Source organism: Sinocyclocheilus anshuiensis, unplaced genomic scaffold (genome assembly GCF_001515605.1).
Source record: "Sinocyclocheilus anshuiensis isolate Anshui unplaced genomic scaffold, SAMN03320099.WGS_v1.1 scaffold327, whole genome shotgun sequence".
In the NCBI taxonomy this organism is placed as follows: Eukaryota; Metazoa; Chordata; class Actinopteri; order Cypriniformes; family Cyprinidae; genus Sinocyclocheilus; species Sinocyclocheilus anshuiensis.
This window is the reverse complement of record NW_015548206.1, coordinates 336870-352585: the sequence shown is the minus strand read 5'-3', so window position 1 is coordinate 352585 and position 15716 is coordinate 336870. Positions and strand designations below refer to the sequence as shown.

At 37.9% G+C, this 15716-nt stretch overlaps 1 protein-coding gene across 6 annotated transcripts in view; it reads right to left on the bottom strand.

Annotated features, from left to right (window-relative positions):
- dlg1b (discs large MAGUK scaffold protein 1b) overlaps nucleotides 1–15716 on the bottom strand; it is a 142451-nt gene that overhangs the window by 13075 nt on the left and 113660 nt on the right. For 3 of the 6 annotated variants that reach the window (XM_016440262.1, XM_016440263.1, XM_016440266.1), the window contains 7 exons: nucleotides 7619–7736; nucleotides 5560–5716; nucleotides 5280–5382; nucleotides 4512–4626; nucleotides 3746–3922; nucleotides 3355–3421; nucleotides 1418–1514 (listed from right to left, as the gene is read on the bottom strand). In XM_016440262.1, coding sequence (XP_016295748.1) covers nucleotides 1418–1514; nucleotides 3355–3421; nucleotides 3746–3922; nucleotides 4512–4626; nucleotides 5280–5382; nucleotides 5560–5716; nucleotides 7619–7736 — 834 coding nt within the window. Of the gene's footprint in view, nucleotides 1–1128; nucleotides 1163–1417; nucleotides 1515–3354; nucleotides 3422–3745; nucleotides 3923–4511; nucleotides 4627–5279; nucleotides 5383–5559; nucleotides 5717–7618; nucleotides 7737–15716 lie in introns of all 6 variants that reach the window. The other 3 variants (XM_016440264.1, XM_016440268.1, XM_016440267.1) reach the window with 1 other exon arrangement.

Genomic DNA, 15716 nt, shown 5'->3' with positions numbered 1-15716 from the left:
CCGCATAAACACATTTCATTACACCAAATACACAAAATAATGTTCTTTTTAGCAACGTCATATGATCCCTTTAAAATAATCCATGTGACATCAGTGGTTCAATGTAATTTTACGAAGCTACAAGAATACTTTTGTGCGCATAGAAAACAAAAATAATGACTTTATTCAACAATTCGTCTCCTTGCGTATGTACAATTCGTATGTATGCAGATACGTTGTTTACGCTTTGATCTGAATGTAAACAACATATCCGCGTACATACGTTGCATGTTTACGTATGTGATACTCTCCAAAATGGCGCTATAGGGTGACGCGAGGAGACGAATTGTTGAATAAAGTCGTTATTTTTGTTTTCTTTGCACACGTAGCTTCAGAAAATTACGGTTGAACCACTGATGTCACGTGGATTTATTTTAAAGATGTCCTTGCTACGTTTCTGAGCCTTGATCGTGTTAGTATCCTTGCTGTCTATGGGAGGGTCAGAAAGTGTTCCGAAGATGAACGAAGGTCTTACAGGTTTGGAATGATATGAGGGTGAGTAATTAATGACAGAATTTTCATTTTTGGGTGAACTATCCCTTTAAGAATACAACCTCCAACCAGAAACAGCAAATCACAGTTTGTTTTCAGCCATGCTCGTATTTCATTTCCTTTCCCAAACCTAATTTAGTTACAAAGTATTTGGAATTAATTCTGAAGGTGTCTTCAATGCTTTTGCCCATATCAGTGTGGTTTTATGGAGTAAAAAAAAAACTACTGGATGACGGCCACTGTCAATACAAAATATATCAACCAGTAAACAGTAAACTGTAATTAGATAATAGTTTGACTATCTAGAGTATGATGGCAAATAATTATCAAATTTTTGTTTCAAAAACAGATTTTCTCATCAAGAGAATATAAAATATGCAGGTACTGAATAAGAGGAGATTCCATAGAGCACAGTGAGACAGTGGAGAAAAAAAAAATAAAATAATTTTCACCTCCACCATCAACAGCAGAAATAGATATGTAGGTCTGGTACTGTATGAATTATGAGAGCAAGGAATGAAATATGTGAGAGGAAGAGAGATAGCGTGGAGGTCTGGTCCAGAGGTGACTGAGTGGGCATCTACATGGGGAACTTACTCTGGCCTTTGGATAGCATGTCATCTGGGTTGTCCTGTGGATCGGTCAGGAAGGGAGCAACAAGAGAGACAACAACCACAAGAGTACAAGGGTTACTGAGACACTCTAAGGCCTGGTCCAGCCACTGAACACAGCAGGCACCAAGCTGTCTCTGTCCACTGGTGTTGCTATATCTAAAGTAGGCTCTGATGTCTGCTGCGTCCAGTGCAGCAGTGCCCACCTCTGTCCTTATGACCTGCTGCCCTATTCTTACCCAGCATTGAGCTGGAGTGCTGATTTCTGTACTTACGGTCCACATCGCTTGTTTCCTGCTCACTCGCCTCCTTGTTCTTGTAGAAAGGGAACTTGCGGGAAAACAGATTCTTTTTACGCTTGTCATTGAGGGACTGTTGAGGAAGAGAAGGAAAGGGAGGGCAAAAGAAAAGAAGGGAAGGGGAAGAGGGCTGTCTAATGTCCATATGAAAAAAATAAAAGATGAATGTTCTGCTCTCGACTTTGTGGATCTCTGACGGCTTAATCAAATGCCACTGATACAATTAATAAGAGTTAACTCAATTAATGGAGGATGTCACAAAGTCAGAATTGTATATGAAATGCATGAAGAACTGAAGTGGACAAATAAATGGATTTGAGTCATAGACTTAAAAAACAGCTAGCAGCAGGAAATTTCAAACACAAGAGAAGCAGACGGACAGATTTGCATGCAGAGGGTAAGAAGCATTGTGAGTGTGCCAGAAGCATGTGGAGGCCTATAACTGCTTTGGTTGTGGCTGCTTTTCTTATTAGCAGCAACATGCAACAAAACAAAAAAAGCAAGTTGGCCTGATTTACTTTTCTTTCGTTCAAGGGCAGGTGAATATAGTATGGAATACTTTGCTGTAGAAGCAGCTTGTATGTAAAATTATTTAAGCATTACTGTATGGCTTTTTTCTTCGGCAGTGATGAAGCACCAGGACTACAGGTGCATTTTCATTCTTATGCAGTGATCAGTTATAAGCCTGGCTGGTTTACACTGCAGCACTATGGATTATTGGAGAGCATTGCAAGGTAGGTAAAAAGAGGAAAGTGTGAGGATGAAGGACAGGAGAGGAGGAGGTGTGGCATACAGAAGTACGAGCAGTTCGACATCAATGGCAAGCGTATTTGTCCTTTGTTTTCCTATCATGCATGTTTTCTCGGGCTGTTAGATAATCTGGTGTTTTGACTTCTATGCCTCATAAATGAGTTATAGATGTATTACAGTACTGTTATATGCATTTTTTGGGCCTGCGACACTTACAGCTACGCATGCTGTTAATTTAGACTAGACCATTCATATGGCAGACTGATTAGTATCAGAATATTACATTCCACTGAATGCACTGAGCATTATTAATTGTGAGTTAATATCAAATGGTCAAACTTTCACAGAGGTAGGAACATTAGCAAATACTAACTTGTAAAGCAATTTGAAATGCATTTCAATGTCATTCTAGATACACAGTATAAGCAACATACTACAGGAGCTTTGTTCCAATCCCTAGTGAGTTGCCTACTTCTAAAGCATTTAAAACATCATACTCCTGATGAAAAGGTTGTTCCATACGGAAGGAAGCAAGCATATTAAAATGCTGCTTTCTAGGATGTCTCATTTTGGCCAAAATCTAAGGCAGCATGCCAATATAATTAATCAGATGGTTGGGGTCAGTAAGATTTATTTATTTATTTATTGAAAGAAATTACCATCTTTATTTAGTGATGATGCATTAAATGATCATTTATAATGTTACTAAATCTTTCTATTTCATAAAATGCTCTATTCATCAAATAAATCCTGATAAGTGTCATAATATAAAATATTTATTACATTTATTAAATATAAAGCAGCACATCTGTTTTCTACATTTACAATAAAAAAAAAAAATTCCTAAACACCAAATTGGCATGTTAGAATGATTTCTGAAGGACCATGTGACATTGAAGACTGGCAGACAAGTTGAAGAAATGTTGTGCTAGAAAACCCTAACGCAACTTAAAATCCAAATTTACTCGTATTTGTGTGTGCACGACACAGGGGCTGTCAATTGCAAAGTGTTGCAAATCATTTACTTACGAGGCTCCAATTCAGTCAGGATGCGCAGTCTTAAAAGACATGTAGCTAGTAGACAGCAAAGCAACTCACTTGGTTTTGGAACAGAGTATTGTTCAAATCTTTGTAGGTATGCATGCATAAAAAGATTCACTCACCCCTTTTTCTCGCGACTTAGAGTTGAATTTAACTGTCTTTAACCTTGCTCTCTCCTTCTTCTCCACTCTTGAAAGAAAACATAAGGACCATGTATTACATTAGCTGTTATTCACTATTAATCAGTTACACTGCATTTAATGCTCCTTCATCGGAACATTTCTAAGACATGCACTTGACGCTACTGAGAGTAACCTATCAGCTAAGCATACATGATGACAAACTTAGGTCCGGTCAAAGAATTCTGGAGTGGTGCTGGGGGGCCTATTTATACTATTTAATACAAACACAAACACAACACAAGTCAGCATGACCTGCATCCAAGTAAACCTACCAGCCTAAATGTACCTGCAATCAATCATTTTTGTCATTTCATAAGCTTCAATCTCTCACCTTCTCTTGCTGGGGATAACACCCATTTCTTCCACCTCTCCTTGAGGAGTGACCTGCCGTGCCTGCCACCACTCATCATCTGAAGCATTCACCACGTGCAGTATGTCCCCAAATTTGAAGTTCAGGCCTTGGCTGGGTAGCCCAGAATCCTTAGTTTTATCATAATCAAACAGTGCCCTGCAGAAAACAGTCAAAGTAAGACCAAAGGAAAAATATACTTGCTCCTTTAGCTGAGAGCATATGGTAAAGTCTGACCACCAGAAGCTTCAAAAATTGCTAAAACATTTCGATAGATGTGTGTAAACTGCAAATATAAGATATCTTATTCCAAATATGCAATTTAGTAAAAAAAAAAAAAACTGCATTTAAAGTTGGCATGAAATGGAAATTGTGATCGTCTTTTCTTCCATACAGTGACGTACATCCATGTGAAAGAGTTTCTTGAATATGAAAAATCAAGTAAAAATGTAGGACTTTATTTCATCCATCAAGAATTGATTTGACAGTTGAATCGTTGTTGTTAGCTAATTGCTGTGATCTCATGTGAGTGACAGGTTGGTTGCTGGAGGGGAGGTTTTATTGCCCAGCTCTTGCGCCGGTATACATATCATCAGAAAAGGGACATTATTGCGAGGTTAATATTTTCATTTCAATATTACAAGGGAAAATTACAAAAAAAAAATAGTAAAAATAGTTTTGATTTCATAGTGACTTTATATGCAGTTTTTCAGTTCCTTGTAGAATATTGTAGATATTTGTCCAGTACCTGACGTATAGTGATCTCTTCTGACTGGTCCTCAGGGACCCTGAGCCTGAGCTGATGCTGCTGTTCATCATCTGCTCTCTTAGGTCATGGATCTTGGCTTCAAAACGGCTGTACTCTGAAACACAAGGCCACAAATATCACCCTCATAAGGCATTGTGTGTATGAGAGAAGAAAGAGTGTTGCTGAATATTTGTGCATCAAAAAACAATGTTATCAAAGCACATGATCAAAGTTATACAAATATTCACACAAATAGCATTGTCATAAGTAGCAATTGGACGCCAATTTATGCCCTATAATGGAAGTCTTCCTTTTCAATCTTTTCCAAAATGTTCACATGGTGTAAATGCCATACAAATGTAAGTGATGCAGAACAACCATTGACTCTAAGAAGAAATTCAAAATGTCAGAATCAATACTTTAAAAATGTGAGCCTATTGCGAGTCTATCTGTGTTTATCAAGGGGAGTGAAAGACAAAGCATCAGAAATGTACCTTCATTGTTAAGAGTATAATAATGGTCTATAGGACAGGTTGAACAGTCAGACCTGGATGACTCAATATTCAAGTTTTAATTTTTATGAGACCTGATTGATCTGACCTAATGGCAATAGAAGGCTATAAAACTGAGAGTATTGGCTTATTAGATTTGTACTTCTCACAATAACACAGCTAAGAGTCTCCTGCTGTTCATTTAATGCTTTCTGGTTTGTTTTAATGAGTGGTCAAATGACTGACGTGGAGCTGTTTTTCATCAAGCAAGACTCACCCTCTGGTCTGTACTGGGCAACGATGGTGACTGTTTGTCCGGCGTTCTTCAGGGCTGCCGCGGCCTGTTCATGAGTGGCACCGCGTAGGTCTATTCCATTCACCTAAGAAAGGTACAGCCATTTTTATATCAACAGGATAAGCAGTATGATAGTGGTCTGCACACTGTTTAGCACTGAGCTCAGTGTTGAATACTGCTGAATACTGTAAGAAAAACTCCTGATTAGATGCTCATCTTCAGTGTGACAGGGCAAGGTTTCAGTGTCCACTGTAATACTCACAGACACCAAGCGGTCTCCTTTCCTCAATTCTCCACACAGGTCTGCAGGGCCTCCGGCCAGGATGAAGGAAATAAATATGCCCTCTCCGTCCTCTCCACCCACTATGTTGAAGCCAAGCCCTGTAGAGCCTCGATGCAACACCACCTTCCTGGGTTCCCTGCATAAGCAAAAAATAAAAACATGTCCTCATACAACCACATTCAAAATCTAAACTTACAGACTCACAGCATCATACACAAACTGTTCATTTTGTCTGAAATAGCAAAAACCATTACAGCTAGCAAAAATTATTACATTGTCTTAAATCAGGAAAGTACGCTGTGTTCTCTGTATTGTACATGTCATACAGCACGATTCTATAAGAGTTAGACATACTAGTTTGTAAGATCACATTTAATGACAAGTCTCTTATGCAGTAATTCTGATGTAATGTTTTCACATTAATACTGTGAAATATTTAATTTAATTCATTTAAAATAACTGTTCTCTATGCTAAAATATTTAACATAGTATAATATAATATATATATATATGTATGTATATGATATACAAACTATACAAACAAATTGAAATTATTTTTGATATTATTCCACAAATGAACATTCTTTAAAGAGTGCAAGGTCAGTGTATATAACTGACCTCTTGGAGGCACTGCTGGTCTAGTTCTACTACACACAGCCACAAAACAACCCTGTGGCTAACTAACAATACTGATACTGTAAAATCAAACACCATTTTATCACATCACCTCTTGCTTATTAAATAGGACATTGCTATAAAAATCCACAATGAACATAATGACATCTAGAATGGGCCACATGCTCGTTTCAGGCTGTACTGTATGTTTGATTGTTGCTCTAAACTTCAAATCCTCCTGTGCACCTAAATGGTCAGATTAATAGAATCGTTTGTTCTGCTGGATTACGACAATCTTGTTTATTCATTTTCTGGCAAGCTGGCTAAGAGGCTTGATGATGCGCTGCGGTTTTTATGAAAATGAACCCACACATGACGTGGATGGGCTAAATTTGGAGCTTATCAAATTGCTAAATCGGCAATGATTTGTCGTTTTGGGTGTGTCTGGTGTTACATCTGGATAAATGGTAAAACCACACTCTTTTTTGCAACCAGTTTGATTTTTGATTGTGCTCTCTAAAGTGGGCCAATTCTAAAATTTAAATAGATATAACCTTGTAAAATCATCACATATGTTTGGCATGGATGGCATGCTGAAAGGGGAACTGCCATCTGCCCTCACATTTGACAACTCCCTCAGTGAGGCATTGCAGCTTGGGCCAAATGACCTGAGTAAAAGTAAATAGCAATTTGATACTCCAGTTAATTATATCAAAAAAGTTCAGAGCATCTTATCTACTAAACAGGTCATGATATCATCCTGAACATCACACGTGAGACTCAGAGCACTGACTTGCTCTGGCATCACATTATAAAAATAATCATGAACCGCTTGAAGCTCCCCTTTTGCTGAACTCAAACATCAGGCAAGATTAATCCGGTATTCATATATGGCTAACGTACGCTCTTTGGACAATAAACTGGACTACATCCGACTACTACGCTCAACTCAGAGGACTGTAAGAGACTGTTGTGTTTTTGTGTTCACGGAAACATGGCTCAACAACAGCGTTCCGGACTGCGCTATTCATCTCGATCAGTGTATGTGCTGTACATGTGGAAGAATTGACAATAAAGCAGACTTGAGACTTGAGATATGATGATACTAAGTGTACCACAAAATAATGGCAGGAAAACACCTTTCTATTGATATACTGCACTACCAATGCAGTCTGAAAAAAAAAGAATATTATGAGCCGTCCATTTAATTAATCACTGAATAAGACTCACAAACTATTCTTTCATTAAAGATTGGAATTAAATCAGGAAATCTGTATCAATACCCAGCCGTAATAAGGACTATGACCAGTTTTGTTTATTAAAACTGTAAAAGAGTAAAACGTTGATCTATACACACGGACAGCAAAAAATCTTGAGTATGAGTGTCACATCGTAGATTTATGCAGACAATTTTTGACAATACCTGGTTACATCATCATCCCCCACCGTGGTTTTCGGGGTTGGGGAGTAGCGTCCGGAATGCACCGGAGGTGCATGATAGCTTGGAGGGCTGATATGGTTTTCCATGTGTTGCGAATAGGCTGGGAAAGAGGAAAACAGGCACAAACATTAAAACAGGTCACAGAAACAAGTCTCAAACACCTTGAACTGCATTACCTAAAAGCTTGCACCAAAGAGTTCCAAGATCTCTTTTTACCTAATCCTCCAGACATGCACAATTATATGCTATTCAGTTTGCATCCCTATGAGAAACAGACACGCTGACAGTAAATGATACCCTGGGATGAGCTTTTAGTACCTGGGCCTCCACTGCGGCTCCACTTACAAAGATATCCACGTGGGGGAAAGAGACCTGGAGGTCAGGGTGAAACTGAGCCTAAACTATCCTTATTTTACCTTTCTTTGTCTCTCTGTAAAGGTCTCAATTGAAGCAGACAGTTAGCTGAGCTCATGAAAAAAGGCTTCCTGGGTATTGGTGCATCATCATATGAGCTCTGTTGACTGGAAGTATGATCCATACTTGCATAATCACAAAATTATGGTAAAATGGGGAAAATATAAGTATTGAATGATTTTCCCAACTATCCCAAAGAGCTTTTATGTCTGTTTGTCAGTATTTACCATCTGCAGTTACTGTTTTAATGTCACCTGTGTGGAATGCATGCTTAAACGTGTTAACTGTTGCAATGGCGATATGGTGAAACAAAATTCTTATCTTCCCTATAGTGTCCACTTCATGAAACACTGCTCTTACCCGTGACATCTTTAGTGCGATGAGACCAGATATGTGCTCTCAGAGAGCAAGATTCAATACCACAATGTACTTGTGAAAGGAAAGGACCACTTTTAACACAGAAAACAGAGGCAATAGCATTCTCTCTACAGTACTGCACTACAGCCTAAAACAGAACGAGAGGCTTAGCTGCAGAAACCTCTTTTACCCTCAGGCGAAGCAGAGTGGAACAGAGTGGCACGATAAAAAAAAAAAAGCCCAACAGATGGTAAAATGCATGCTTTATGGCTCTCCGTGGGGACAAAAATATAATCTACTGACACGAAGGCTCCCCCTCTGCAATACACTAACCAAATCAAGCAGATCAGTGTGTCCAAAAAGCACGCTCAAAAAAGAACAGCACTTGAACACTATTTACAAGCTATAAACAGCGTTATTTCCATTCTGAGTCAGGCTGCTGAATGATTGTGCACACTTAACAAAATTATTTCTCATTCATTAACTCCGACTCAGGTTCGCTTTCTGAGGCCCGTGTACCATCGTTCCACATGCTGCCTTCTATGCATTAAGATATTGCTGCTTGGATTAGCAATACAGACTTGACCACGTGATCCCAGCCATGACTGAATTTGTGATTTGTCTTTCAAGTCAAGTAGAGAAAAGCAACCTTGTCTGCTGGCTCCACCATTACAGTATAGATGGGTCTCAGGAGTGGTGTGAGTCTTTCTGCATCAAAATCAATCCTAGCTATCTTCCATAACCCAATGATCTGCCTTGCTGTCTTTACAAGAATCAGAACTTGAAAGAAACCTCCTAAGTGACTGATTTGAAATGTGCTACAAAGGCAGTAACTATGTGCATCAAACAAATATGCATAGGAGAATGTCAATACAACATCAGAACAACACAATACTCTAACAGGCATAAAATATAAAATGAACACAATTTGGGTAAAATAGTTTTTAATTAACTATTTTCTTTTTACCACTGAATGAAACCATGAAAGTTTGTAATTAATGCTGGGGTTGCCTCTGCAAAGGATATCCTGTCCTAAAGTCGCAATGTAATGGTAGTGACAGATAATTTCTCCCCATTATGATTCTGAGTAAAACTAATTATCAAAGAAAAAAGTAGAGCTGGGATGTGGTTATAACCAACTGTTGTTGATTGTATGAAACCTCATCTGAATGCAAGTTTCTACAAAAAAACAAAAAAACATACGAATTAATGAATTGTTCCCATAAGATGCATTTAGAAAATAGATAGCATCAATTTCCATTTCATGCTGACCAATACCAAAATTTGTTATCTTAAAGAGTCACACTAGACTTTGAGCATCCATAATGTAAAATATACATTCTACTGCAAACTTGCAGATTTAAAGTTTGAAAACTTTCACATGATACAAATTTGCAGGTCAGAGTTCACCAAACCTGAACTCTGTCTAGTGGTTCGAACTGATTTCTGTGTCTAGCAGGTCATAAATTGTGACCGATGTGGGGTGATTTTGTCTAATTGCTCCATACACGGGGGATCAGTGCTAACAGCAGAGTTGTGCAGGCTTTGACTGAGACAGGAGTCATCCTTCATCATACTGGGGTACAACACGGCAAGCATCCTGTTTAAGGATTAAAAATGAGTGTGTCTAAAGGGAGTTGTGTGGGGTGCATCAGAAGGGGCAGAGAGATCAAGAGCTTTCTATGATGAAAGCGTGTCTGATTTGGTGGTGTGGTGTTGTGTCTGTAAGTGTGTTACTGTGTGTCTGGGGTCAACAGCCTTTAAAGAGCTTAGCAGTGGAGAATGAGGGTGGTTGATTATGTAAATGTGCAATAACTTTAAGGTAACTTTCTTTGACAGGCTTGAGCTTACTAGGAAATTATTCTGTCTTCAAAAGTCTAAATGTTGTAGGTCAAAAGCTGTAGTCCCCACAGTACTGGGGGCTTTGAAGCTACAGTACAAAGCTAAAGTCCCTTTCACATCACTTGCGTCATGCTCACATCTCTCAAAACAAGCATCCTGCAGTGCTTTGACATCCACATGAACAGCACTTCAGATAAGGGCTGTTTAGTCATGTTTCATCAGCGAAATTGTTTAACTGTCTTTTTTTTTTTATTGTCATTGTCTGACACATTTCTATGAACACCATGTCATTGTCTATGATATTTTTAACCATCCTGCCACCACTGTGTTTTCAGTGCCAGTGACATTAAGATCTTCCAATCAGATGAATGTGGAGAAAGGAAAGTTTATATTTGCAATTCATGTGTCATAAAACTTAATATATCTCAAAATGCACAGGATCAGGCTACCAGCTACATAGTAATGAATAATTATTGGTCTGATAATCATTGGCGGGGTTTTTAAAAGGTCAACAACAAATGGTGTTAAAGTTGATATTGACATGAATCATGTTTTAAAGGCGTTAAAGACGTTCACCTGGGTTCATCCTGGCTTTTCCATACGAAGACACATAAATCATGTTGACTGATAACTGAAGGGATGGGTCACATTGATTGACAAGCAAATTAGTCGTCCAACAACTGACTAGTCAATACCTGAGATGGACTAGCTCTTCTGGATTTCTTTTGTAGTTTTGATATGTTGGCAGTGTTTTAAAGTGCCCCTATTATGGGTAATGAAAGGTTCATATTTTGGTTTTGGGAGTTCCCAACAACAGGTTGACATGCATGCAAGGTCAAAAAACACTTTCATTGTCTTATAATATGCATTTATTTTTACCTTACTTGCTCAACGACTTCCAAATGATTCGCTCAACGATTCATTTTTCCAAACCTCTCATTTGCATAACGCTAATCTGCCGTGATTGTGTGTGTACAGCGTTACCGGGGAAACCGCTATTTTTACCGCTCCATAAGCGGGACCTAGTGGCAAAGAATGAATTAGAATTTTCATTCAGACCCACGCGAAAAGACCAACAAGTGGGTGGGCAATATGCTAATGATTCATGTTGACGTCAACATGAAACGGCTTGGAATTCGTTTTAAAAACGACTCGTTTCAATGATTCAGAGTCGACTTTCTTTTGAGAGACATTAACTTTATACACGGTGCACTTTCAGATTTAAAACTTTGCAGGATGTTTTCATTCACTTAGAGCTGTGTTACACACTGCATGAAAGGTAATTTTTAAAAATCCATAATAGGGGCACTTTAATTAGCATGTTAATAGCATTTCATGCTTTTGTGTTAGACAACCTTGGACATATTGCATAAAGCTGATACTTTAAAGATTCTTTTTGGTGTTTTGTCTTTATTATGATACGGCAGTGGAGAGCAGACAGGGAATGAAGTGGGAAAGAGAGGGGGTGGGATCAGGAAAGGTCCTTGAGCTGGGATTCCAACTCGGAACGCCCGTAACGCAATGGCGTTATATTGACACATTGCCCTCTAGGCTATTGGCGCCGACAAAGCTGAAACTATAAAGAAATAAAAAAATTAATGTCTAAAGAACAAATAATGTTTAAACTAGAAATGTATCCTGTTTCCCTTTATCAAAACAACTGCATAGAACATACCTGTCCGAGTGCCATAAATATTATTTTTCCAAAGTTTGCATGCCTGTTTCTCTAGAAGTTTTAAATATATCTCAATATCCTTTTCAATTCTGGTTCTTCATAAACTTTTCTTTTGTAACCTTCGTTTTTAAGGCCCTATATGATTCATTCCCAGAGACATGGGGAGCTCAGTGCAACTCAATGTCCAGATTCGTGAATTTTACCAGTTAAAAAAAAAGTTGTATTGTATTTAAATAATTGTATTTTCAGACTCCATTTACATTTAGCATTGTCTACTTTTGATTGGATCGACAAAAACGCATCTTAATACCAGATGTAAAGACGGCCTCTGGTTCCTAAGAAACTTTTATTTTGGAATCCTCATAATGCCCTATATGGTTAAGAAATAATAGGATCTCAATGCAGCTCCATGTCCAAAGTGTTGAATTTCACCCATTTTCAATGGTAAAAATCCAAATTTGATTTTGTGTTTATCCAGTCATGACTGTTGACACTGAAAATATGCAAATAATAACAGTAACCAAGTGTTTTGGAACGTATAGTAGGCCTGTTATGATAACTTTTTGTTGTGCAATATATTGCCCCAGAAATAATTGCGATAAGCGATATTATTGTCATTTTAAAGACCATTTTATGCCACTGAATATATAATCATAATATAAAAGCATAATAATGCAAGAAGGCCAACACACTTTCAAATGACAACAAACTTTTAATTTTTAAGAATATTTAGATCATGGAAATTAAGTATCAAAATATTAGATACCTTAAAAAACTTGAATAAATAGTAAATAAACATTTTCTAACAAAAAGTGTAAAGTAACAAGCAGAAAAAAAGAAAAATGCACAACAAACTTGTATGGAGATTTTTACATCTACAGATTTTTCCCTGACCTTCTTTTCTCTGTAAATTAAGGGTGCACACTATTGCTGAAAAACACAATCCCTACTTGTCTGTATGCACAAAGGCACAGATCCCTAAACAAGGCCATTTCTGCAGATTAAACTTTTTTTGTAGAAGCATTTTTTAAATTTGAACTAGCACCGACTACACCACGTTATGCACGAGAAGCTGCAAAAAACACAGGCGCAATTGGAATGCAAAAAACATGGTGACATTAATTTTTAAGTAAATATAATGGGCGATATATTGCGTCACCAAAAATTATTGCGGTCATGTACATGTATTGTGCGATAAGTCGATATATTGATTACTGCGACAGGCCTAACGTATAGTGTGACACATCAGATTAATAACCAGGATTAATAAAACATGAAACAAAATAAGATTAGCAGGGGTTTAAAATGACCTAGTGTTAATTATTTCAAGTGTGAGATCTTTTAAAGTTTCAAAGTTTCAAGTACTATCAGTGATTCCTCCAAATATGCCCCTTAGCATTGGATACTACTTGATTTATGACTATGCGTCACGTTATAAAAATAGGAAATTCTAATACTTAATCCAGGTGAGGAAAATCTTGGTTTATTGATGTGAATACAATGTGTAGGGAGAGCAATCACACTTACCTAGGATGTGAAATTTGTTTCGAAAGTAGTTATGATACTGCATATTTGAATTAACAAAATTTCTTCTTCCCCATATCCAAATATATTTAGACACAGAATCTTATGAATGACTACTGAGATCAAGTTAATGTGCCTCAATGTGACCATTTCAATTTAGTTTAAGCACTCAGACATGTTCTATGCAACTGTTTTGATAGAGGGAAACAAGCTACAATTCTAGTTTCAAAATTATTTTTTCACTCCCCTTTAAATACAATAAGTATCAGCTGTATACAATGTGACCCACATTTGTTTTTTAACCATTAAAGGATTAGTTCACTTTCAAATTAAAATTTCCTGATAATTTACTTACCCCCATGTCATTCAATATGTTTACGTCTTTCTTTCTTCAGTCGAAAAGAAATTAAGGTTTTTGATGAAAACCTTAACATCTTGGATGACATGGGGGTGAGTAAATTATCAGGAAATTTTAATTTAACTAATTCTTTAAAAATGGCTAATATTTAACAACTGGGACATGGAACTGCACTGAGATCTCCATATCTCTGGGATTGAACCATAAAGGGAATGAAGATTCCAAAAAGATTTATTCTAAAAACCATAATCTAAAATCATATTGAGATGATTTTAATTGAGAACCACTGGTTTAGCAGTTCGCAAGAATGTATTCTATGTAAATGCCCCCTGAGAAACACATCCAGTTGGGCTGTCTTAAAAACACTTCCACAGAGTTCAGACAGATCACAACCCTCAGCATTACTGAGTCATTAGTGCCTTTTTTAAGGGCAGGAAGACCCATGGAGGGGCATTTGTGCAGCAGTGCCTTCACCTCTACCGCACAACGTAAGCTTTAATGGCTGCGAGGGCGGCACGTTCAGACAAGAGCAATCGATAGTAGTTTAGTCCTCTCCTCTGTGGCCTATTAGTGCTCCTGCTGGCAGGGCTACGAACAGAGCACAGATCAATACGACCACTGCAGGGCATGGGCTTCACACAATGCAACAGTCTGTACAAGACAGACACTTTATCTTACCCCCCATACTCTCCCCTATGTGGAACTCACAGTTGGTGATGTCAGGAGGGGCAAAACTGTCATTCATGAAGACACTATTGGGTTTAGCCACTTTCAAGTAGACTACGTCTGGGGTATTTTTCAAGGCAGTCACGGCATGCTCATGGGTAACTTCCTCCAGGCAGGAGCTATTCACCTATGACACACACCAAAACACACACAGACATTAATCTATTTAACAAGCACACAGTCATCAGCAACAGACGATAGACTGTTTCCTTACAGCAAGAAGTTTGTCTCCTATCTGCAGCCTCCCATCTTTATGTGCAGCTCCACCTTCAATAATCTTAGTGACGTAGATGCTATTGTCCCCTGGGATGTGCTGATTCCCAACACCCCCTGCTATACTGAAACCCAGACCTGGCATAAACCAAGATACAGACAAAAACAAAACATTATTTGGTGGTGACAGCAAAACTTAGATTTAGCTGCATCTCCTAAAACATCTTAACATGCAAAAAAACAACTAGACCAGGGGTGTCAAACTCAACTACTGGAGGGCCGGAGCCCTGCAGAGTTTAGATTCAACTCTAATTAAACACACCTGATCCAACTAATAAAGTCCTTCAGGCTTATTTGAAAACTACATGGTGTGATGGAGCAGGGTTGGAACAAAACTCTACAGGGCTCCGGCCCTCCAGGAATTGAGTTTGACACCCCTGAACTAGACAGAAGAAAAATTAACAGCAGCTAAATAATCAACACTATCTGCCATAATGAACATTCACACACAACAACAACATCATAAAATGCTATCCTGTAATCTTTTGAATTGAATTTAAATAAACTAAAACGAGAGAGATAAACTGATAACTGCAAACTGTGTGTAAAGGCGAGAAAGGAATGTATCCATGGCAACAGCAGCTTAAGGTTATTGCAGTGTTGTGGAAACGCTGTGGCTGGCCTTAAAATAGCCCTGTTGCGTATTTTTGTGCGTGTATATACAGTGGGTACGGAAAGTATTCAGACCCCCTTAAATTTTTCACTCTTTGTTATATTGCAGCTATTTGCTAAAATCATTTAAGTAAATTTTTTTCCTCATTAATGTACACACAGCACCCCATATTGACAGAAAAACACAGAATCGTTGACATTTTTGCAGATTTATTAAAAAAGAAAAACTGAAATATCACATGGTCCTAAGTATTCAGACCCTTTGCTCAGTATTTAGTAGAAGCACCCTTTTGATCTAA